This window comes from Salvelinus sp. IW2-2015, linkage group LG2 (assembly GCF_002910315.2).
Source record: "Salvelinus sp. IW2-2015 linkage group LG2, ASM291031v2, whole genome shotgun sequence".
NCBI classification, from domain to species: domain Eukaryota; kingdom Metazoa; phylum Chordata; class Actinopteri; order Salmoniformes; family Salmonidae; genus Salvelinus; species Salvelinus sp. IW2-2015.
Genome location: NC_036839.1, coordinates 17,825,568 through 17,847,914, shown reverse-complemented (window position 1 = coordinate 17,847,914; position 22,347 = coordinate 17,825,568). Strand labels below are relative to the sequence as shown.

General features: G+C 43.8%; 3 protein-coding genes and 1 pseudogene across 3 annotated transcripts in view; 2 read left to right on the top strand and 2 right to left on the bottom strand.

The window, feature by feature from the left end:
• Nucleotides 1-3,248, top strand: part of LOC111972216 (cytosolic 5'-nucleotidase 3) — an 11,231-nt gene extending 7,983 nt beyond the window's left edge. Inside the window, exons 2-5 of the mRNA XM_023999143.3 lie at nt 138-227; nt 409-571; nt 779-979; nt 1,206-3,248. Coding sequence (XP_023854911.2) covers nt 138-227; nt 409-571; nt 779-979; nt 1,206-1,316 — 565 coding nt within the window. The 3' untranslated portion in view covers nt 1,317-3,248. The remainder of the gene's footprint in view (nt 1-137; nt 228-408; nt 572-778; nt 980-1,205) is intronic.
• Nucleotides 3,249-6,378: 3,130 nt separating this feature from the next.
• Nucleotides 6,379-11,183, bottom strand: LOC111976147 (peptidyl-prolyl cis-trans isomerase FKBP10). Its single transcript, XM_024004908.3, has 10 exons — nt 10,898-11,183; nt 10,039-10,184; nt 9,682-9,871; nt 9,451-9,596; nt 8,665-8,854; nt 8,414-8,559; nt 8,068-8,257; nt 7,573-7,715; nt 7,265-7,428; nt 6,379-7,048 (listed from the first exon to the last, which is right to left on the bottom strand). The coding sequence occupies exons 1-10, from the start codon at nt 11,089-11,091 to the stop codon at nt 6,860-6,862; spliced, it is 1,698 nt and encodes a 565-aa protein (XP_023860676.1). The 5' UTR covers nt 11,092-11,183; the 3' UTR covers nt 6,379-6,859.
• Nucleotides 11,184-12,175: 992 nt separating this feature from the next.
• Nucleotides 12,176-19,796, top strand: LOC111976155 (endoplasmic reticulum protein SC65). Its single transcript, XM_024004920.3, has 7 exons — nt 12,176-12,752; nt 14,075-14,224; nt 14,929-15,100; nt 16,854-16,982; nt 17,090-17,235; nt 18,207-18,290; nt 19,282-19,796. The coding sequence occupies exons 1-7, from the start codon at nt 12,285-12,287 to the stop codon at nt 19,426-19,428; spliced, it is 1,296 nt and encodes a 431-aa protein (XP_023860688.1). The 5' UTR covers nt 12,176-12,284; the 3' UTR covers nt 19,429-19,796.
• A 437-nt stretch (nt 19,797-20,233) lies between these two features.
• LOC111972831 (disintegrin and metalloproteinase domain-containing protein 11-like) overlaps nt 20,234-22,347 on the bottom strand; it is a 32,377-nt pseudogene continuing 30,263 nt past the window's right edge.

Here is a 22,347-nt window from a genome sequence, read left to right as displayed (position 1 = left end):
GGCACAAGGGGACTCGTTAACCCTATCAGTCCGAGACCAGCAAAATCCTCTTTTCATTTATCCTACTTTCATTTATCTGCATGTCAGGCTCATATTTAGCCTCACAATGAAGTGCTTCACCATTTTGCATCCCATAGGTGGACTAAAGCCCATACTCTTCTGGTGCAGCAGCGCATCAGGAAAGACCTGCTGCAGGATGTGGTGAAGGAGTCCGATGCTATGCTCAGGTGAGAAGACCCTGCTACTGTTGCCAAACCACAATTATGGCTGTTTAGTAGCGTAAAGTCTTCGATAGCATAGTATGGTACCAAATGATGAAGCCTTATCAAGTCAATAATGTTAATGACGACCAGGAGAATGACTGTAATGGTAGTGATTACAGCTCTCTCTATGCTGCTGTCTTCCCAGGGAGGGCTACCAGCTGTTCTTTGACCACCTGCAGGAGCACAACATCCCTCTGCTCATCTTCTCTGCTGGGGTAGGAGACGTGCTGGAGGAGGTGATCCGCCAGGCCGGTGTCTTTCACCCCAACGTCAAGGTCTTCTCCAACTACATGGACTTTGATGAGACTGTGAGTAGGCTATCGCTGACACACAAACCACAGTACATACAATACAGGTAGCCTCTATGGGATTGACTAGGGAGAGGGGGTTGTCGTGAAAACACTTTGTTTCGTTGCATTAAATGCGCTTTTCCTACGCTGGTGACCACGCAAAGACCGGGTGAAAGGTTAGTGGTTTGAATGAGGATTTAACCCATTGGTGTCCCTCGTTCTCAGGGAGTGCTGAAGGCGTTCAAAGGGGAGCTGATTCACATCTATAACAAGAGGGAGGGAGCTCTGCTGAACACGGGCCACTTCCAGGAGCTCAAGTCACGCCACAATGTCCTGCTGGTGGGAGACTCTCTAGGGGACCTGACCATGGCTGATGGGGTGCACAGCATGGAGAACATCCTCAAGATCGGCTTCCTCAACGACAAGGTACGGTAGTACTGGCTGCACGTACACCAAAGCTCTCTCTCTCTCCCACCCGAATAAACCCTCAACCATGCAAGAAGTAACGTTTTTATTTTGACTCCGAAGTTTGATTGTTTTAAGGCAATTGAGTGCTTGTTTTAATGCACAGTCAGCTTGTTCAAGCACTGTTTAAATGTCGTTGGACATTGACCGCTCGCTAACCGTTCCCCCTCTGCGTGATCTTTCTCAGGTGGAGGAGAGGAAGACGTCCTACCTGAATGCTTATGACATCGTGCTGGTGAAGGATGAGACCATGGAAGTGCTGAACGCCCTGCTGCTCCACCTCACCAGCACCAAGTGACCTGACCATGAAATTCATCTCACTGGCCAATCAGTAACGAGCCTTCCGAAGCTACAGGAAGTATGTCGTACTGGTTTAGCAAGCTCTTGCTCAGGAAGTGCCCGTAGTCAGATACCATGAGCCAAGTCAGAATGGTATTGTTGTTTTGGTTTGTCTTTTACTAAAGCTCCAATGGCTGTTTGTGTGGGCCTCTGGGATGGGTCTCAGACTGTGTTTTGGAGTCGTCCTTCCACGCTCCTCCAGTTGAGTCCTTGTTGAACACTTACAACTTGAGAGCAACATCCGTTATAGTCCTAAAATTTGATTTGATTTACTCGACAACCCTACTGTCACATTCTCAATTGTTTACGAACCGTCAATAGTCCAACTGAAATGGGACAGGAAAACTAGGTGACTTCCCCATCTGGTAAATGGGTTGGGTTCGTGGGGAGAGAAACGTGACTGGTGATATGTATGCCCTGTCTACATATGAGGAATATACAGTACCAGTCAAAAGTTTGGACACACCTACACATTCCAGGGTTTTTCTTTATTTTTACTATTTTCTACATTTTTTGAATAATAGTGAAGACATCAAAACTATGAAATAACACGTATGGAATCATGTAGTAACCAAAAAAGTGTTAAACAAAAATTTTAGATTTTAGATTCTTCAAACCAGCCACCCTTTGCCTTGATGACAGCTTCTCTCAACCAGCTTCACCTGGAATGCTTTTCCAACAGTCTTGAAGGAGTTCCACATATGCTGAGCACTTGTTGGCTGCTTTTCCTTTACTCTGCGGTCCAACTCATTCCAAATCATCTAAATTGGGTTGAGGTTGGGTGATTGTGGAGGCCAGGTCATCTGATGCAGCACTCCTTCACTCTCCTTCTTGGTCAAATAGCCCTTACACAGCCTGGAGGTGTGTTGGGTCATTGTCCTGTTGAAAAATAAATGATAGTCCCACTAAGCGCAAACCAGATGGGATGGCGTATCGCTGCAGAATGCTGTGGTAGCCATGCTGGTTAAGTGTCCCTTGAATTCTAAATAAATCACAGACAGTGTCACCAGCAAAACACCATCACACCACCTCCTCCATGCTTCACGGTGGGAACCACACATGCAGAGATCATCTGTTCACCTACTCTGTGTCTCACAAAGACACAGTGGTTGGAACCAAGAATCTCAACTTTGGACTCATCAGACCAAAGGACAGATTTCCACCAGTCTAATGTCCATTGCTCGTGTTTTTGGTCCAAAGCAAATCTCTTCTTTTTATTGGTGTCGTTTAGTAGTGTATCTTTGCAGCAATTCCGCCATGCAGTCTCCTCCTGATTCATGCAGTTGATGTTGAGATGTGTCTGTTACTTGAACTCTGGGAAGTATTTATTTGGGCTGCAATTTGTGAGGTGCAGTTATCTCTAATGAACTTATCCTCTGCAGCAGAGGTAACTCTGGGTCTTCCTTTTCTGTGGCGGTCCTCATGAGAGCCAGTTTCATCATAGTGCTTGATGGTTTTTGTGATTGCATTTGAAGAAACTTTCAAAGTTCTTGAAATTTTCCGCATTGACTGACCTTCATATTTTAAAACAATAATGGATTGTCATTTCTCTTTGCTTATTTGAGCTGTTCTTGCCATAATATGGTCTATCTTTTGTATACCACCCTTAACTTGTCACATAACAACTGATTGGCTCAAATGCATTAAGGAAAGAAATTCCACAAATTAACTTTTAACAAAGCACACCTGTTAATTGACATGCATTCCAGGTGACTACCTCATGAAGCTGGTTGAGAGAATGCCAAGAGTGTGCAAAGCTGTCATCAAGGCAAAGGGTGGCTACTTTGAAGAATCTCAAATATAAAATATATTTTATTGCTTAATACATGATTCCATATGTGTTATTTCATAGTTTTGATGTCTTCACTATTCTACAATGTAGAAAATAGTATAATAAATAAATAAAGAAACACAATGAATGAGTAGTGTGTCCAAACCTTTGACTGGTACTGTATGTATGGAGTTGGTGCTGTTGTATGGATCTAGATTACGGTTTGTTTTCATGTGGGACATATCTTTGTGATATAAAGGGAAAGATGACAGGATAAAGGCAATCTAACTTTACTTTACCATGTCCGTTTGAAACGTCAGTGTTTTATCTTAGGTTCTATACACTATATGCCATCTTTGTTCTCTCCCTTTTCTTGAAAAGTGTCTTATCTATGAGAATGATTACAGTAAAGGATGTTCCTTGTAGCACGTATTTACTTTCAGCTCTTAATAGAATAAATATAATATATAATATATATATAATAAAAGACTACTGTTTTATGTGATATCATCAGTATGGAATCTGATGATACTGTGCCACGGTATTATGCATAGGGTGTGTCGTGGCTACATTTTGCATGACTTTTTTGGCGCCACAGTGCCACCATGTGGTCAAAGTAATAGTAATTCGAGCCATGTGAATATACAGTGGGAGAACAAGTATTTGATACACTGCCGATTTTGCAGGTTTTCCTACTTACAAAGCAGTAGAGGTCTGTAATTTTTTATCATAGGTACACTTCAACTGTGAGAACGAATCTAAAACAAAAATCCAGAAAATCACATTGTATGATTTTAAGTAATTCATTTGCATTTATTGCATGACATAAGTATTTGATACATCAGAAAATCAGAATTTAATATTTGTACAGAAACCTTTGTTGCAATTACAGAGATCATACATTTCCTGTAGTTCTTGACCAGGTTTGCACACACTGCAGCAGGATTTGGCCCACTCCTCCATACAGACCTTCTCCAGATCCTTCAGGTTTCGGGCTGTCGCTGGTCAATACGGACTTTCAGCTCCCTTCAAAGAATTTTCTATTGGATTCAGTCTGGAGACTGGCTAGGCCACTCCAGGACCTTGAGATGCTTCTTACGAGCCACCCTTAGTTGCCCTGGGTGTGTTTCAGGTCATGCTGGAAGACCCAGCCACGACCCATCTTCAATGCTCTTACTGAGGGAAGGAGGTTGTTGGCCAAGATCTCGCGATACATGGCCCCATCCATCCTCCCTTAATATGGTGCACGTCCTGTCCCCTTTGCAGAAAAGCATCCCCAAAGAAGTATGTTTCCACCTCCATGCTTCACTGTTGGATGTGTTCTTGGGGTTTACTCATCCTTCTTCTTCTCCAAACACGGCGAGTGGAGTTTAGACCAAAAAGCTATATTTTGTCTCATCAGACACATGACCTTCTCTCCCATTCCTCCTCTGGATATCCAGATGGTCATTGGCAAACTTCAGACGGGCCTGGACATGCGCTGGCTTGAGCAGGGACCTTGCGTGCGCTGCAGGATTTAATCCATGACGGCGTATGTGGGTTACTATATGGTTTTCTTGAGACTGTTCGCTCCCAGCTCTTTTTCAGGTCATTGACCAGTCTGCCGTGTAGTTCTGGCTGATCCCTCACCTTCCTCATGATCATTGATGCCCACGAGTGAGATCTTGCATGGAGCCCCAGACCGAGGGTGATTGACCGTCATCTTGAACTTCTTCCATTTTCTAATAATTGCACCAACGTTGTGTCTTCTCACCAAGCTGCTGCCTATTGTCCTGTAGCCCATCCCAGCCTTGTGCAGTCTACAATTTATACCCTGATGTCCTTATACAGCTTCTGGTCTTGGCCATTGTGGAGACGTTAGAGTCTATTTGATTGAGTGTGTGGACAGGTGTCTTTTATACAGGTAATGAGTTCAAACAGGTGCAGTTAATACAGTAAGAGTGGAGAACAGGAAGGCTTTCCCATAAGAAAAACTAACAGGTCTGTGAGAGCGATGGATCTTACTGTTGGTAGGTGATCAAATACTTATGTCAGGCAGATAAAATGGCTTAAATTTAATAATACTTAAAAAACACAATTAGCATTTTCTGCGATTTTTTGTTTTAATTCCGTCTCTCACCAGTGAATTACCTATGTAAAAAAATTACAGACCCTACACATGCTTTGTAAGTAGAAAACTGCAAAATCCAGGTTATCAAATACGTTTTCCCCCACTGTATATCGACATTTACAGTATCACTCCATGCTGGTCTCAAAGAATCCACATCCAGCTCAGCCTTAATACATTTGAAAGTACATCGAGCACTTGAATATTTCCAGGCTGTTTTGTATTTCTCTGGAAATCCCATCACTTTATGTGTAAAACAGCGTGGTTTTGATTATCTTTTATCTTTTAGAGGCCAATAGTTGCCTTTTTCGAGTCCTGTGAAAGTAATGGTTGACCTATTCGGTCTATGGTGAAGAACATCTGAATATTTAATACTTTTCATTTTTTGTATGATGGCAAAACATTTCATTGCAACATAACAGAGGTTTTTAGTTCTTGGTATAGCAATGGCATCTGATTCTATTGCTATTATTAGTATGTTTTGCCAAATTATAGTTTAACATTTTCACCCAGTTACATGTTTAAAGATTTGAAGTGGAAATCCATTCATATTAAATGGCGATGTCACTGGTACAGTACGCAAGAATCAGGTCATACATTTGTCTTGTGATGTGTGTTACTGAGGGGACAGTGTGTTCGCTACATCACTAGATTGTATGTTTCACCTGTATGAGATATGTAGGCATAACAGGATAACCTTTCCACATCTGTAAATTAAAATGTGTCCACTGAAACCTTGTTTCATTTCATCTAGGTCTATTTCCTTTTTGTAAAACATGCCCAAATCCAATTTTGTAATCACCAGTGATGCCATTCCCAGGGAACTCTATACTAATGTTATTCCCAGCCTACACAATCCATAGACGATGAACATGGATCCCAAACACAGGAAGCAATGCATTTTTTATCGTTTTTTTATTAGAAAAACAGATGTTTTTTGTGATGTATGTTCTACAATGCAAGGCACTTACAAAATCTTGTATTGCACAAAATATCCACTCTTAAAATATACAACCTACAGTCTTAAAATCATTTTCATATCTGGGAAGAAGGGGAGGAGTGGGAGACAGCTATTTATTCCTGTCAGCCATTTTGAAGCCAACTGCATTGCATCCTGGGAAGAAGGACCATCCCAAATGGCTGACAAGGTAGTTCAATGAAAGTGCTTTTAGCAAAATGTGTCTCAGAGTCAAACATTTTTTGAAACATAATGAGCCTGCTGAATAAGTTATTTATAAAAAAGTACAGATGAACCACATTTTCACAAGGCAATTTACAACACATGGAAGTAGTCCTTCGTTTAAATAAGTATGGAACATTTTGGGTTATATTCAACCAGTGGAGGCTGCTGAGGGGAGAACGGCTCATAATACCGGCTGGAACGGAGCAAATGGAATGGCATCAAACCACGTGTTTGATACCATTGAACTTAGTCCGTTCCAGCCACAACCACGAGCCTGTCCTCCTCAAGTAAGATGCCACCAACCTCCTGTGTTTTCTACATAATAAAATGTATTTAAGAGCTTCGCTAGTTAGTAACCCCCTAATTGCATAGATTCTGTCTGTCAGTCTGTTGTGTCTCTCTCCGTCCCCGCACCCTTCCGCCCGGCTCGACTGTACCCCCTCACAACTCCTCATGTCTGGCCTTGTCAGAATCCTCCTCCACCTTCAGTTTGAGCTCCTCAGCCACTATCTTGCCATCCCTGTTGCGGTCCTGGTTGTTGAACATGTCCTTGATGATGCCGCCAGCATCCATCCCTGGCCTCAGGCGACCTGTGCCCTCCGCCACCTGGATGTTTATGAAGGCTGTGAACTAGGGAGAGCAGAGAGAAATATGAGAGTTGTCCTTTCAAGAGCTACATCACTTGAAGAATAATTGCAGGTTTAGATGATCACCTGACTTGTTGTCCTGACCTACACAAGGATGCTACCAGCACCAGCGCCTTACCAAGCACAGGGCAGAATGTATTGGGTGAATCCTGACTTTGATTGATGAATCATGCTAAATGTCTGGCGTGTGTTATCTTACCTCCTCCAGAGGGACAGACAGATCTTTGTTGAGGTCCATGGCAGGGAACAGGGGATCTGGGCTGTCTCCCAGCCACACAAACATGTAGCCGTCAGGCACTCCCTTCTGCAGGTCCAACAGCTCCAGCTCAAAGTGCAGCACGGCACTGCTGGGAACGCCCTTGGCTGCAGGGACATGGAGGGGAGAGCATGATGAGAGACATTGAGACAGTGTCAGAATAATGTCATGTCCAGATGCAAGATCTCTCCACGCAGGACTTGGTTCCGGGTTTCAAGATGAAAGTGATCACGACTAGTTCGTTCACTCACCTCCATTTTCTCCATGTCCCAGATGGGGTGGGACGATCACCACTCTCTTCTCTCCCACACACATGCCCCTCAGGCCCTCGTCCAGACCCTCAATCACTTTGCTGGCTCCCAGGGTGGTGATGGGGGCATTCTCATAGTGGTCCCTGGAAGAGGGAGATATTGATCGAGGTCCCGTCGATGCTCCAACGTGCTATCAGTCAGTAGGAATTAAGTATGTAGCCCTATACTTTCTACATTAAGATGTATATAATATGTAAGATACAGTATATAGTTATAGATATGGCTGGTTTCTATATCTTGGTTATATTTTGTATCATATATTTTCATTTCTACACAACATAAGTAGCTGATAAGTCTTCCTGTCTGTTGGCGTGGAGGCCTAGTGATATCAGTCAGACAAGTAGCCAGGGGTGATTAGATTACATGACTGGATCAGGCGTTGCAGTGTGGCGTTGCAGTATGGCGGTGCGATGGACAGGAGGCGCTCCTACTCACGAGGAGTAGAGCAGGGTGCCGTCCATCAGGGAGCAGTTGTAACGGTACTGGATCAGGTCGTCCACCTCACTGGTCAGGTTGCACGTCTTGGGCTTGCTGGTCACCTTGATCTCAATGAGGTCCTTAGGGTTGTGGAAGTCGATAACGTGGATGTCGAAGACCAGCACGGCCGAGCCAGGGATGAGGTCTCCTAGAGTGGGGGAGGAGGAGAGAAAAAAAGAGAAGGAATTTGAATAGAAGTAGGGACAAGACTCAGCGTGGCCACTGGGCAGTAAGACATGTAAATGCTACTCTGACTCCTCCCACCCCAAAACCTTTGGCCAATGTCACAGAGCCACATACTCACCAGTTCCCTTCTCCCCATAGGCCATGTGAGGAGGAAGGATGACACGCCTCTTCTCTCCAATACACAACCCCTGGAGGGCCTTGTCCATGCCCTGGATCACATAGCCCATGCCAATGTAGGTGTTGTATGTGCTGTTACGCTGGTAGCTGCAGGAAGAGGAAACATAGCAGATGCAAATTAGAGTCAGTCTTTACACTCACTATTGACTCACACAAGTCTTGGTTTGACCGATGTATTAAACACGTTCCCACCTGGTGTCAAAGCCAGAGCCGTCCTGGAAGGTGCCGTTGTAGTGGTAACGGATGTAGTCTCCCACCACCGTTTTACGGGTGCAGGTCTTAGGCACCTCCTTGACCACCACGGCGATGTCATCCTTAGGGTTGAACAGGTCAATCATGAAGACCTCAAACACCAGGGTGGCCTGGGATGGAATCACGGTGCCTGGAAGAGGAGAAGGGGTGTTTAGAGTCAATTATATTGTCTGTACACAGCCCAATGCAAATCTTACTTCCTCAGAGGGGGAGGTCCACAACGTAGTTTTTCATCTGTAATATGTCTTGTCAACTGTTGTTGTGGAGTGACACTTGAATAAACATTTCTGGACTCTAAACTCTATGTAGCCTACTATACACTTCCTGTGTTTATCAGCTGTTAAGGGTCCAGACTAGGGGTTATAAATAGTGTTTACCAAATCCCTTCTTCTCATAGGCTAGGGATTATAAACAGTGGTTACTTGTAGTTTCCATATCCCTTCTCATCATAGGCTAGGGATTATAAACAGTGGTTACTAGTAGTTACCATATCCCTTCTCATCATAGGTTAAAAAAGACAATGTAATAATTCCATGCGGAAGCTTTCGAAAATAAACTAATTCATGGGACCAGCAATTGATAACTACTAGAGCCGTTGCTAACTAGCAATGCTGGTCCCATTAATTGCAAAGAGTTATGGGAAATTAGAACCCTGTTGTCTTAACCTTGTAATCTTCAACATAGCTCATAGGCTAGGGGTTATAAACAGTGGTTACTAGTAGTTACCATATCCCTTCTCCTCATAGGCCAGGAAGGGTGGGATGATGATGGTGCGTGTCTCTCCCACGCACATGCCGATCAGACCCTCGTCCATGCCCTTAATGAGGTAGCCCATGCCCACGTACGTGTCATAGGTGCCGTTCCTAGAGTGGCTGAAAGAGACATGGACGGAACAGGTTAACACACGCACACACACATACAGCATGACAGGTTTTCCAGAGTAGATATGGACCTCACCTGGAGTCGAAGGGCACGCCGTTCAGCAGTGTGCCGTTGTAGTGATAACGGATGAAGTCAGTAGCCTCCACGAGGCGCTTGCAGCTCTCAGGTTTGCTGAGGGTGCGTGTCTGGACCTTGTCTTCCGTGTTCCAGATGTCGAGCAGAACCACATCAAACACCAACACAGTGTCGGCAGGGATCACATCACCTAGGAGAGACAGGTTGGGAAATCATCGTGTGCCACTGGTATATACGACTGGGGCCAACATCAGAGGATAACTATTTGTGGAATTTAGTTTGTACAGGGCACACTACCTGGCGCCAGGCCCCATGTAAACTGTACAGGTCATATACGTGACTGAAATGAGTTGTTACCTGCTCCTATGCTTCCATAGGCAAGGTGTGGGGGGACGGTAACTTTTCGGCGCTCATTGACACACATGCCCTGAACTCCCCTGTCCAGACCAGTGATGAGACGCCCCAGTCCCACCTGGCCACTGAAGGGTGCACCACGTTCATGACTGAAGAGGGGGGATGGGTAGAAGAGAGGGGGAGAGAGAAAATAAGTGACATTCCTCAAGAGTGCACATATTATACTTATTTCAATGGTTGGCTGGGTCTAGTAAAGTTATTCTATTCCTATTATTATATTAATGTTAACTGGTTGTAAACCATGTATCTAAACATATCTGAATGGGTTATGTGCAAAGAATGAAATAAGTAATGATCAAAATACAAAAGTAGGCCATCATAAAATAACTAAATAGGACTAAATAATACATTTTAAGATGTCGCCTAGGCCTAGCCTGTCAAACCAACTGAATTCAGCTGTTCGTCTGCATTGAGTGTGCGTGGCATGTCGCAATAGTAAACACCATTGAACGATATTGTGGAGAGCGCCACATAGGCCTCGTTCGGGGATGCATTAACGCACACGGCAGTTGCAAAGTATCTGTCCAGAAGTGCACAGCGCAGGGGGCAAAGTTACAATGTATCTGTGAATCGCAGGGTCTTCGATACAAAGTTTCAAAATGGTTGCTTAGAGGGGCTGCAAATTTCGAGCTCGGACACGTCTGCAACAGGCAAACTGTGTGAGACATATAGTCAAACGAACAAAACTAAAATGTCCTCCAGCCGACACAGAATTTATTTGCACAGGAATCAGATAGCCTATCTCAGCTTTGATGCACTATGTCAATAGACCTATACAAGCGAGTCGTGCGTCGTAGCTTACCTTGAATCGAACTTCTTGCCGTCGGTGAAGGTACCGTTGTAATGATAACGGACGAAATCTCCCGTTTGCACTTCTCTGGGACAAACTCTTGGAATGTCATACCGATCAATAACCACGTCTTCTAACGGGCCCGGGCTACAGCTTACATGGGTTCCCGTTACACAGAGAAAAATTAACGCAAATATTGACTCCATTATAAACGTGTTCTTTGGTGTTTTGTTAAAGTATGAGAAACGGACAGATGACTTCTCCGTTGGTTACCGTCTATGGATGGAGAGAGAGAGAGAAGTGTGGACGTAGCTTCAGCTCATTCAGAAGGGGGAGGTGTGAATCCAATTCACCCCCTCCTTTTTAGAGGAATTCTGTAAACGTGTAAAGTCGCCCTCCGCCATATATAACAGGCCTAGGTATATGACTCGAGCGCAAGTCGGAGGAAAAAGGATTTAAAGCATAGCCTACGCCTATAATAACGCGTTATTTAGCGTAGGCCTACTATGTAATAACGTTTGTGCTATACTGTTTACAAAGCCTTATTATTTGTATGCCTATCGAGTGAGTGAAAGTTATTTCCACTGTGTGGGAATACCCCACCCGTTTCTATAGAGAAGCTCATTTAACCGGGAGGCGCCCATCTGGCTGAGTCGGAAAAGGAAAGACCCAGAATGACGTTCTCGCAAGTCCTAAATTCCAACCTCTGGACAGCTTCTCTATTTAAATATGAACGGTTATGTCTCTAACATTTACAAAAAGGCCTACGTTAATTTGCTGCTCATATTTTCACGGTTAAAAATAAAAATCACGCCCCTCTCCATGACCAACTCATCTGGCATTCCATGTTCCAACATGCTTGCTGGAATGTTCGTAGATCCAACAAACCTAGCCATGCAAAAAACAACATTGAAGAGTTGTCGAATCTGTGAAAAAGTATTTGCTTTAGATGTTTAAATATGGCAATAATAGCATATTCCTTATCAGACCACCACACAGTCATACATTGGCTTTATTTACATATTTCATGCACTTTTTCCCCAGTGTGTTCTTTCGCTCCATGTATATATATAATGTAGGGCCTACCATCGGCCAATCAATAAACGTTTTTTGTTGTATTCTACTGTAACTTGGTCAATGTTAATTCCAAAAATGTTGAGGGCATTATGACCCTGGGACTAACCTAACCCCGAAATCACTGCCTCCGACTGACTCCCTGTGAAACTCCTGCAGGGGAACCCTTACTTTTCTGTCCCCTCCTCTCCGTCTCTCCACGCCTGGCCAAGGCTCTGTACGTGCAAACAGACATGACCATTCACTGGTGAAGAAAACCCTGGAGAAATTATCCCGAAATCGTGTTTGGTTGGAGAAACGGAGGGCATAATAGAGAATAACCACAATGGCCCCTACAATCGTTAAAGAAACCTGGCTTTCATTTTGTTTCTGTGTAGTTTTGGTCGCTCCGGTTCTGGTCGAAGCCCAGTATGAGAAATATAGCTTTAAGAGTTTCCCACAGAACGACCTAATGCCACTTGAATCTGCGTATGGACATGCTCTGGACCAGTATGCAGCGCAGAACTGGAGGGACAGCATCAAGTACCTGGAATTGAGTTTGCGTCTTCACCGGCTCCTGAAAGACAGCGAAGCATTTTGCAGCCAGAACTGTAGCACTGTCAGTCGGGACAATGATACCCTCTTCGCCGACAGCAGTCTCCGCATCATGCGGCATTTCTTACTCCGGGCTTCTTGCCTTAAAAAGTGCAAAACGACATTTCCAGTGTTTACAGTAGCCTACCCAAAGAGAGATGTTCTGGAAGCCTTTGAGAAGAGGGTACCCTACCGGTACATACAATATTCTTACTACCAGGTGAGATCAAATAGTTATTCTGCTGGATGGGTGGGTATTAAATACATTTAGGGTAAGATATCCAAATAACGGTTTACAAATGTCTACAGGTCTATAATACTGATGGTCACCGTGGGTTTTCCCTTTAGTAGATAATAGGCCTAATTGTAAGAATCTTAGGATATGTGGGATAAATTCTTCATTCTAATATTACCATCTAATTGTAACAACCTGTCCTGGCACACCTATTACATCGTTATGCGTAAAACGAATGCGTAATAGGACGATATTTACATAGGCTAATGTTATAGCCTGATACTTCGAATGAAATATCATATAGTAGCTTGTTTTCCATGAGCAAGGCTGTGACACAAGCGTGAAACAATAAAGTTTTTCCTAGACTTTCCTCAGCCCACCTGTTGAGAATGCTGAAAACTCAGGAGTTGAACGCACATGCCACGTCTCTCTAACAGCGCCCCGTTAAACAGTCCCCCAGTAAGAACAATCGCCTTATTATTTTCTACCAAAGCAAACACCACATGAGGTAGAATACCAAGCAGGCAAATCAACAGCGTCCCCCCTGGCAAAATAAAGAGGATTTACTTTTAAAGTGAAAGTAAGCCGAACGCGTGCCATTGGAATGTGCGTAAAATATACGTGTACAACCATTTCTACGGCCTGTGCGCACACGTGAGTGTTATAATTGGAATGTTTCCTCAGGCCAGTCCACTCCTCCATTGGAAAGCATCTTCATCAGATCTGCCTCTATTCACATCCAGACGGTCTCATAGGTGTTCCGGGTGCGTGTGTCAGCCAAACCCGTGATCCCGTGGCTCTGTTAAGAGCGATCTCCATTTCTTCACTTGTTCAGATATATGGCAGTATTCCAAAAACCCTCATCCATAAGACAGACCAAGGTCACTGTTTGAATCTACACAGCATGGGTTCTTGCCAATTGCCAGGCTTAGCTACCACATAGTAATCTTTGAATATKGGCATACAGTATTCTTCTTACTGCCAAAAGTGTTGATTGACATTTGATCATTTCAGCACATGCCTTAAAGCCATATTGAGTCAGTGGCTGAAGCACACCTCTTAGCAGTTGGTGAGGTGATTTGAGCTTAGAAGTCATGCTATTCTGAGGACTAACTAGTGTTAGCAAGACCTGCTGCATGTAGAGAACCCCTTGCTTCAGCTAGGCATRCGTTAGAATGAGAGATYGTGTCTATAGACAACGATAGCATTAACTACCAGAGAGCCAAGACCGACCAATCAAGACTACTGCACCCTATATGACCCATAACAATAATGATGATACATTCTGTATCTCCTCTCTCCCACAGCTAAACAACYTAGAGAGGGCRGTGTCAGCGGCCCACACGTTCCTCCAGAGGAACCCAGAAGACCCCTTTATCTCCAAGAACATGAACTACTACAAGACCCTGTTTGAGCTGGACGAGTACCTCATCGACCACGAGGAGCGGCCCTACGAGGTCAGTGTGAGGTCAGCTCACAACCAGCCCCCATACACATCACAACTAGCTCTGACACCCATCACCTGGCACAGTACTAGAACTAATGGCTGGCCAAGAAAAACTTCCAAAAGGACTAATTCGAGATAAAAAGGAGTTGGGAGCGCTCTACAAAAAAAGCTGTACAATGGATTAAAGTGAGCAAAAAGAAATCAATCGCTGCCTTTTTTCCCGAGATCTTCAACTCCTTTTTTTACCTTGAATTAGTCCTTTTGGAAGTTTTTCTTGGTAAGCCATTCTCATGATTTTTGTCATTGTTGTTGAGCACCCCTCCTTTCCTTTCTTTGCTGAAGCGAGAAGGTCCCCCAGAACACAGAACTCAAACTATTCATTGAAAATACGTGTTGGTTAGTGTGTTATCGATGGCTTTCTCAATCTAAACATGAACGGCTGAGAAACATACTGTAGTATTTTTTCACAACTCTGTTATCAAAAAATCTCTGAATAGAATGTAGGGCAACCAAAATTCTATTCAAATGTTGGTTGTTGTTCTGCAACTGCGTGCTATGTTTCCTCCTTCCTCCTCCTACTTTGCATCCCTCCTGTCCTGTCCTTTCAGCACATATCTACTGTCTCTAACTGTGCTGTCCTTTCTGACCCCTGGCTGTCCTTTCAGCCCATGTCTAGTGTCTCTAACACTTTGATTTGTACTTTCTGTACTCCAGCCTGTGTTCCTGAAGGCTGTGAAACTGTATAACTCTGGAGATTTCAGTGCCAGTGCTCGGGACATGGAGCAGGCCACTACGGAGTACTTCAAAATGTACGACCTCTGCCTGGCAGGCTGCGAAGGGTCATATGAGGTCACAGAGTACAAAGACTTCTACCCTACACTGGCAGGTGAGTGTCTGACAAACCCCGCATCTAACTCATGGTCCCAATTGAGAGGGCAGCAGACTCTAGTTCAGCTTAGGCAGTATAAGCTCTCTCTCTCCTCTCTCCCTCCTCTCTCTCTCTCTCGTTTCTCTCTCACTCTCTCTCTCTCTCACTCTCTCTCTCTCCCTCCTCTCTCTCTCTCGTCTCTCTCTCTCTCTCTCCTCTCTTACTCATCTCTCTCTCTCTCTCCTCTCGAATCTCGTCTTCTCTCTCTCTCAATTCAATTCAATTTCAATTCAAGCGGGCTTTTATTGGCATGGGAAACATGTGTAACATTGCCAAAGCAAGTGAGTAGATAATATACAAAAGTGAAATAAACAATACAAATTAACAGTTAAACATTACACATACAGAAGTTTCAAAACAATAAAGGACATTACAAATGTTCTATTATATATATGCAGTTGTAACAATGTACAAATGTTAAAGCACACAGTTAATAAATAAACATAAATATGGTGTTGGTGATTTACAGTGGTGTTTGTTCTTCACTGGGTTGCCCTTTTTCTGTGGCAAACAGGTCACAAATTCTTGCTGCTGTGATGCACACTTGTCGGAATTTCACCCAGTAGATATGGGAGTTTATCAAAATTGGATTTGTTTTCGAATTCTTTGTGGATCTGTGTAATCTGAGGGCAATATGGTCCTCTAATATGGTCATACATTGGGCAGGAGGTTAGGAAGTGCAGCTCAGTTTACACCTCATTTTGTGGGCAGTGTGCACATAGCCTGTCTTCTCTGAGAGCCATGTCTGCCTACGGCGGCCTTTCTCAATAGCAAGGCTATGCTCACTGAGTCTGTACATAGTCAAAGCTTTCCTTAAGTTGGGTCATCACAGTGGTCAGGTTTCTGCCACTGTGTACTCTTCTGGTTTAGGGCCAAATAGCATTCTAGTTTGCTCTGTTTTTTTGTTAATTCTTTCCAATGTGTCAAGATAATTATCTTTTTGTTTTCTCATGATTTGGTTGGGTCTAATTGTGCTGTTGTCCTGGGCTCTGTGGGGTGTGTTTGTGTTTGTGAACAGAAGGCCCTACGGACCAGCTTGCTTAGGGACTTTTCTCAGGTTCATCTCTCTGTAGGTGATGGCTTTGTTATGGAAGGTTTGGGATCGCTTCTTTTAGGTGGTTGTAGAATTTACAGGCTCTTTCTGGATTTTGATAATTAGTGGGTATCGCCTAATTCTGCTCTGCATGCATTATTTTGGTGTTCTACGTTGTACACGGAGGATATTTTTGCAGAATTCTGCATGCAGAGTCTCAATTTGGTGTTTGTCCATTTTGTGAAATCTTGGTTGGTGAGCGGACCCCAGACCTCACAACCATAAAGGGCAATGGGCTCTATGACTGATTCAAGTATTTTTAGCAGATCCTAATGTATGTTGAAATTTATGTTCCTTTTGATGGCATAGAAGGCCCTTCTGCCTTGTCTCTCAGATCGTTCACAGCTTTGTGGAAGTTGCCTGTGTGCTGATGTTTAGGCCGAGGTATGTATAGTTTTTTGTGTGCTCTAGGGCAAACGGTGTCTAGATGGAATTTGTGGTCCTGGTGACTGGACCTTTTTTGGAACACCATTATTTTGGTCTTACTGAGATTTTACTGCGTCAGGGCCCAGGTCTGACAGAATCTGTGCAGAAGATCTAGGTGCTGCTGTAGGCCCTCCTTGGTTGGTGACAGAAGCACCAGATCTCTCTCTCTCTCTCTCTCTCTCTCTCTCTCAGATCTCTACACGGAAGTTCTGAAGTGTAAAGTGAAGTGTGAGGAGAACCTGATGCCCAACGTCGGTGGTTTCTTTGTGGAAAAGTTTGTGGCTACCATGTACCACTACCTCCAGTTTGCCTACTATAAACGTAAAAATAGTACCGCAACTATTCAATGTAATAACACTGTGTAGTTACGTTACTTGAGTTGAAGGTTGTTATGCAGTTGTCAGATATCCCACCCTCCCTCTGTGCAGTGAACGACGTGCGTAACGCGGCTCCGTGTGCGGCCAGCTACATGCTGTTTGACGCTAACGACCAGGTGATGCAGCAGAACATGGTGTACTACCGCTTCTACCGGGAACAGTGGGGCCTGGAGGAGACGCACTTCCTGCCTCGCCCGGTGAGTAACCCGTTTGCTTTGTATAACCTTCACACCTAACTCAGCATCGCGATGTGCCCTGTCAAGACTTAACATGTGATTTCTGATTCATTTGAACCATCATCTAGAACAGTGGTATTCAAAGTCAGGGTCGCGACCCTGGGAACCGCAGTGGGATGGCCAATTTTTGTTGTTGTTGTATGGGACAATACACAAACGTTTTGGAGAAAGATAATCTGAAGGGACAAAAAAAATATTGAGTAAATGTATTTATTGGTTTCTTTTCATTTTGATAAGAGATGAAAATGCAATGAATTAAAGGTTATTTGGGGTTTTTATGCAAGGGGTTTTCATGTAAAAACCAAAATTGATAGATTTTGGGGTGGGATCTCCATAAATTCTGGCGGGAAAAAATGGGTCTCTGGCTGAAAAAGTTTGAATACCACTGATTTACAATTATGGTAATAAACTTTACCCAGATGAACCTCATTCCTGAACCTGATTCCAACAAGATGTGTAATAGTTTCAGATTTGGGGTATGGTCTAGCTGTTGTTTCCTTACGAAAATATGCTATGGAGCACCACAGCTCCACAAAAACCAAGAAAAGGAAAGCTGTAACATATGGCTATGGTGTGAACACCAACTCCCTACAAAGGTGGCAATTCAAATATTTTATGTTCAAATTTAAAAGGATTAGGTCCTATGATTTATTGGTTATGCCCTACCAGTACAGTACTTACAGCAGCTGCAACGCCATCAATTAAATAAAACCAACAAAGCTCCCTGAAACATATTGGCCTTTTTGAAACTGTGATCATTCAAATGGAGTTAGTGGTGCTGCAGATACTTCATGATATGCTAACTGGAGGGGAAAAGAACATTAAAATAAAGGGAAAAAAATAGCGCTTTTGGGGGGGGGAACTGTAGCTTTGTGTTCTCCTTGCTTCTTGTGTCAACCAATTGATATTGACGCGCCACGCTTGTTTCGCAGGAGGCACTGAGGTACTTTAACCAAACGACCAAGCAGAGGGAAATGCTGGAGTTTTCACTGAACTACCTACAGACAGATGATGAGGTAAGGCTTGCCTGCAAAAAGGGGTGGAGATGGAAGTAACAGAGGAAACCAGTTTTTATGTGCAGGACAAATTCTGGGCAGAAGCACTAAACTCAGAAGTAATAAACTGTAATAAATTGGCTGGTTCGCTTCAAATCTGGCGAGATTTTGTTTTTGGGTTGCCCAGAATATTTCCAAAGTGCAGAACAATTTTCGGGTATAATAGCTAGTATGCTACTTTGTTTTGTGCGAGGTGACTGAAAACTTAATGGAAAGAAGTGGGGGGAAGGGACCAGTCAATCACAGTGTTTACTTTGATTCTGACTACAGGGGATCTATGAGGGAGACTACTGTAGAGAGAGTGGGATGGATAGAGGTTGAAAGAGGGTCAGTAGCTGGAAGAGAGAGAAATGGAGAAAGAGATTGAGATTGATAGGGAGAGGGAGGGGCGTTGTGTTTTCCGACAGTGGAGTGTGGTATGTAGCCGGGAGGTGTCGGACACTGAGGCCCTGCCACATGTGTTTGTCTCTGGTCAGCCCCTCCCAGCTAACCACACAGCCTCAGCTTAGACCTGAGAGGGGAGAGGAGGGCCGAGGAGGACCGAGAGGAGAAAGGGAGGGAGAGATAATTACAGCATGCACTAGTAGTGAGAGATTCATAGGGAAAGAAAATAAGAGCCAAGAGAAAGGCAAAGAAAGTGTGAGAACGATGACAGCATGTGTTAGAATTATATCCCTGAGATGTCTGCCAAGTGAAATCAAGCCTCGTCTCCTCGGGGCGGCAGGGTAGCCTAGCGGTTAGAGTGTTGGACTAGTAACCGAAAGGTTGCAAGTTCGAATCCCTGAGCTGACAAGGTACAAATCTGTCGTTCTGCCCCTGAACAAGGCAGTTAACCCACTGTTCCTAAGCCATCATTGAAAATAAGAATTTGTTCTTAACTGACTTGCCTAGTTAAATAAAGGTGTAGATGTGTTGTTGTGTGTCTGTAACTCAGTGTTGTGTTCCTTGGCAGGATGTGGTGAGTCCAGAGGAGGTGGCTGCTCCCCCGGCCCCCCCTGACGCTGAGTTTGAGGGGATAGGAGATTACGAGGAGTCCTTCGTAGCAGACTGGTGGCAGGAAACCAAAACCAAGGGGGACGCTGGGGAACCTGCAGCCTGACCCCAAACACCAACTCCACCATGAACACAACCCCTCCCCCAAACAGAACACTTCTCAAATCCCCTCTCAAAGAATATGGACACCCCATCCAGAAATTCCTGGATACTTTTTTTAGTACACCCCACACATTAAATTGTTCCATGGTATATACACACACACACACAGACACATCATTTCACAGCTTAAGGAACACAAAAGGGAGAATTTACATTGCCAGTTGCACACAGTTCCACCATTAGCGAGATCACACAAACACCCACACAGGACTTATTGAAGGTCAGAGCTGTCCATGTCTGAACGGAAAGCTAAATTGTGCATCTGTTTTGGCATAAGGAAAGGGAAAAGAAAGGGAAAGGGGGATACCTTCAGCTGAAATGTGTCTTCCGCATTTAACCCAACCCCTCGAAAGGTGTATTATAATTGTTAATACTGTATGACTGTTATTGTTCTTGTTACATTTCTTATTTCATGAAATGATTTGCCTTTGTGCCATAGCCCTGGTCATATGACACTGAGCTATGCCTTCTGTCAATATCTAGGACGTTTGATGTTGAATTCTGACCTATTGGAGGTGTACTTTGTGGGTCCAGCAGTATGATCAAAATCCACACAAAATGCCAAGTGAACAACAGCAGAAAGTGTGGAATAAAGTGACATCTTATTTTAGTACATCTCTGTTATCGTCTCTTTCAGCAAATCCATTGCAGTACAGACATACAGTATAATGGACACTTACTTATGACATCCTTAGGATGTGTTTACAAAGGCAGCCCAATGCTGATCTTATGCCCAATTATTGGTGGGATTATTCTAGATAATCTAAGGAGGTAGGGTTTGAGATGTTGTTTTCAGACCTCAACTCGGTTTGGGGTGTAGGGTTTGAGCGTGGCCTGAAGGTAGGGAGGGGCAGTTCCTCTTGCTGCACCGTAGGCAAGTACCATGGTCCTGTAGTGGATGCGACCTTTGACTGGAAGTCAGTGGAGTGTGCAGAGGAGCGGGTGACATGGGAGAATTTGGGAAGGTTGAACACCAGGCTGGGTGCAGCGTTCTGGATGAGTTGCAGGGGTTTGATGGCACGAGCTGGGAGCTGTGAACCGGGACGGAGAGGTCTTGGGAGAGGGCAGGCCTTCCCCGGGAGGGGAAGCTTGCAGAGAGGAGTGTGGATGACAGTCATTCCACATCTTCATTCAAGAGAACATTTAATGAAGTGCAATGAAGTCTGAAACTAGAAATACATCTACGGAAAAGAAAAATGTGTCAAGTCAAAAATGTAAATGTACAGTATTATCGTTGGCCAAGTTCAAGAACATAGAATACAAGGCAATGTACACTTTTTCCTAGTCTCTTGAAGTTTCCCTTTAAGAATCTCATGTAGAGAATCACATTTAGGCAGTAGTTACTGAATGATAACTAAACAATAATTAAACACATTGAGCAAAGTACATAAATATTGGCCTCAAGTAATGACACCGCTGTCATAGCATCCCGGATATATTCACACAACGGAACCAGAGGAAAGAAATACTTTTGACTTTAATATTTTATTCCCCCTTCATTTCAATTCATCTACATTGTTGATTTCAATTGTCTACTTAAAAAGATAGTGTTTAAAAATATGGGATATGATGCGTTTCCTTTTCTCTGCCTCCTAAATTCAAAACGCAAGCAAACTGGCCACCATCTAAAGATTGTACATATTCTGTACATATGGTCAAGAACTATAGTGCATCTGCCATAGTGCAGAACTCAGCTGAATCAAACAGACCTCTCCATACACCTAGTGTACCAGACCCCAGGTTGTGTCCCAAATGGTACCCGGTGACCTTATAGTGCACTACTTTTCACCAACAGAGCACTATGGGCCCTGGTCAATAGTAATGCACCTCATCTCATCACATTTCCACTGAGGAAGTGTCCTGGGGTCATTTCCAACTCCATGTGTTGAAGCATCATTAGCATAAGGCTCCGAGCCTATCAACAAGTGTCTAATATTTAGACGGCATTTAGATTGACACCTGCAGTGATAGATAGATGGTCAGATTGCTAGCTTACTAGGCAGTGTGCCGGGTAGACAGATAGATGGACAGCTAGGAATGGCTTAAAGGAGATGTACAGTTGTATGGCAGGAGACAGATAGATACTTAGTTGAAACAGATATAACGAATCAATATTAACATTGCATTTTAAAACAATTTCATACAGTGTATTCAACATTCAGTATTATCTTCTTGTACATACTGTATATACAAATAGATGTGCATATGTGTTCTCACATTCTGTAGGCTAGTGCTCGTTTAAGTTGGTTGTTACATATTCAATACAAACCATTTGTTTGTTAGTGTGCTGTCATTGGCTCCCGAGCACAAAGCCAGGTAACAGAAAGATCACTTTTTCTAGAAGTAAAAATCTATAAACTATCTACCAGGGTTGTTGGCAGGAGTGTCACGGTGAACAAGGGCATAACTGTCCCAAACACAACACGTACCTTTCTCATTCACCTGCTCTCTTCCTCCCTTAATCTCTCTCACACACACACACACACAATTCCAGTAACTTTCTCAACATTCCCTGGTTGGACGATTCCATATTTCCCTGCTTATTCCTTCACAATTCCGGGAATCTTCCAACCAGGATTTCAGGAAAACTTGGAAATATTGGGATAGTTACCGGAATTTTGGTACCACGCACGCACGCACACGCACACGCACACGCACACGCACACGCACACGCACACACACACACACACACACACACACACACACACACACACACACACACAACACAGTTTAACCTCCTTTGCCATACACACTTTGGCCTCTTCAGAAGGTGGCGAATAGAATACAGACCATACAGACAGCTCTGTTAACTAACACTATGTGGAATGTTTTTGGTAGATCTACGGTTGAAACACTGAGTTAC

What these genes read in the sequence shown, in the direction of transcription:
- LOC111976147 (XM_024004908.3), bottom strand. Translation starts at nt 11,091, where the DNA reads ATGGAGTCAATATTTGCGTTAATTTTTCTCTGTGTAACGGGAACCCAT. An exon ending in GGCGTGCCCTTCGACTCCAG is followed by an intron (nt 9,597 to 9,681) that starts GTGAGGTCCATA and finishes TGTCTCTTTCAG; the next exon opens with CCACTCTAGGAACGGCACCT. An exon ending in GGCACCCTGCTCTACTCCTC is followed by an intron (nt 7,716 to 8,067) that starts GTGAGTAGGAGC and finishes TCCCTCTTCCAG; the next exon opens with GGACCACTATGAGAATGCCC.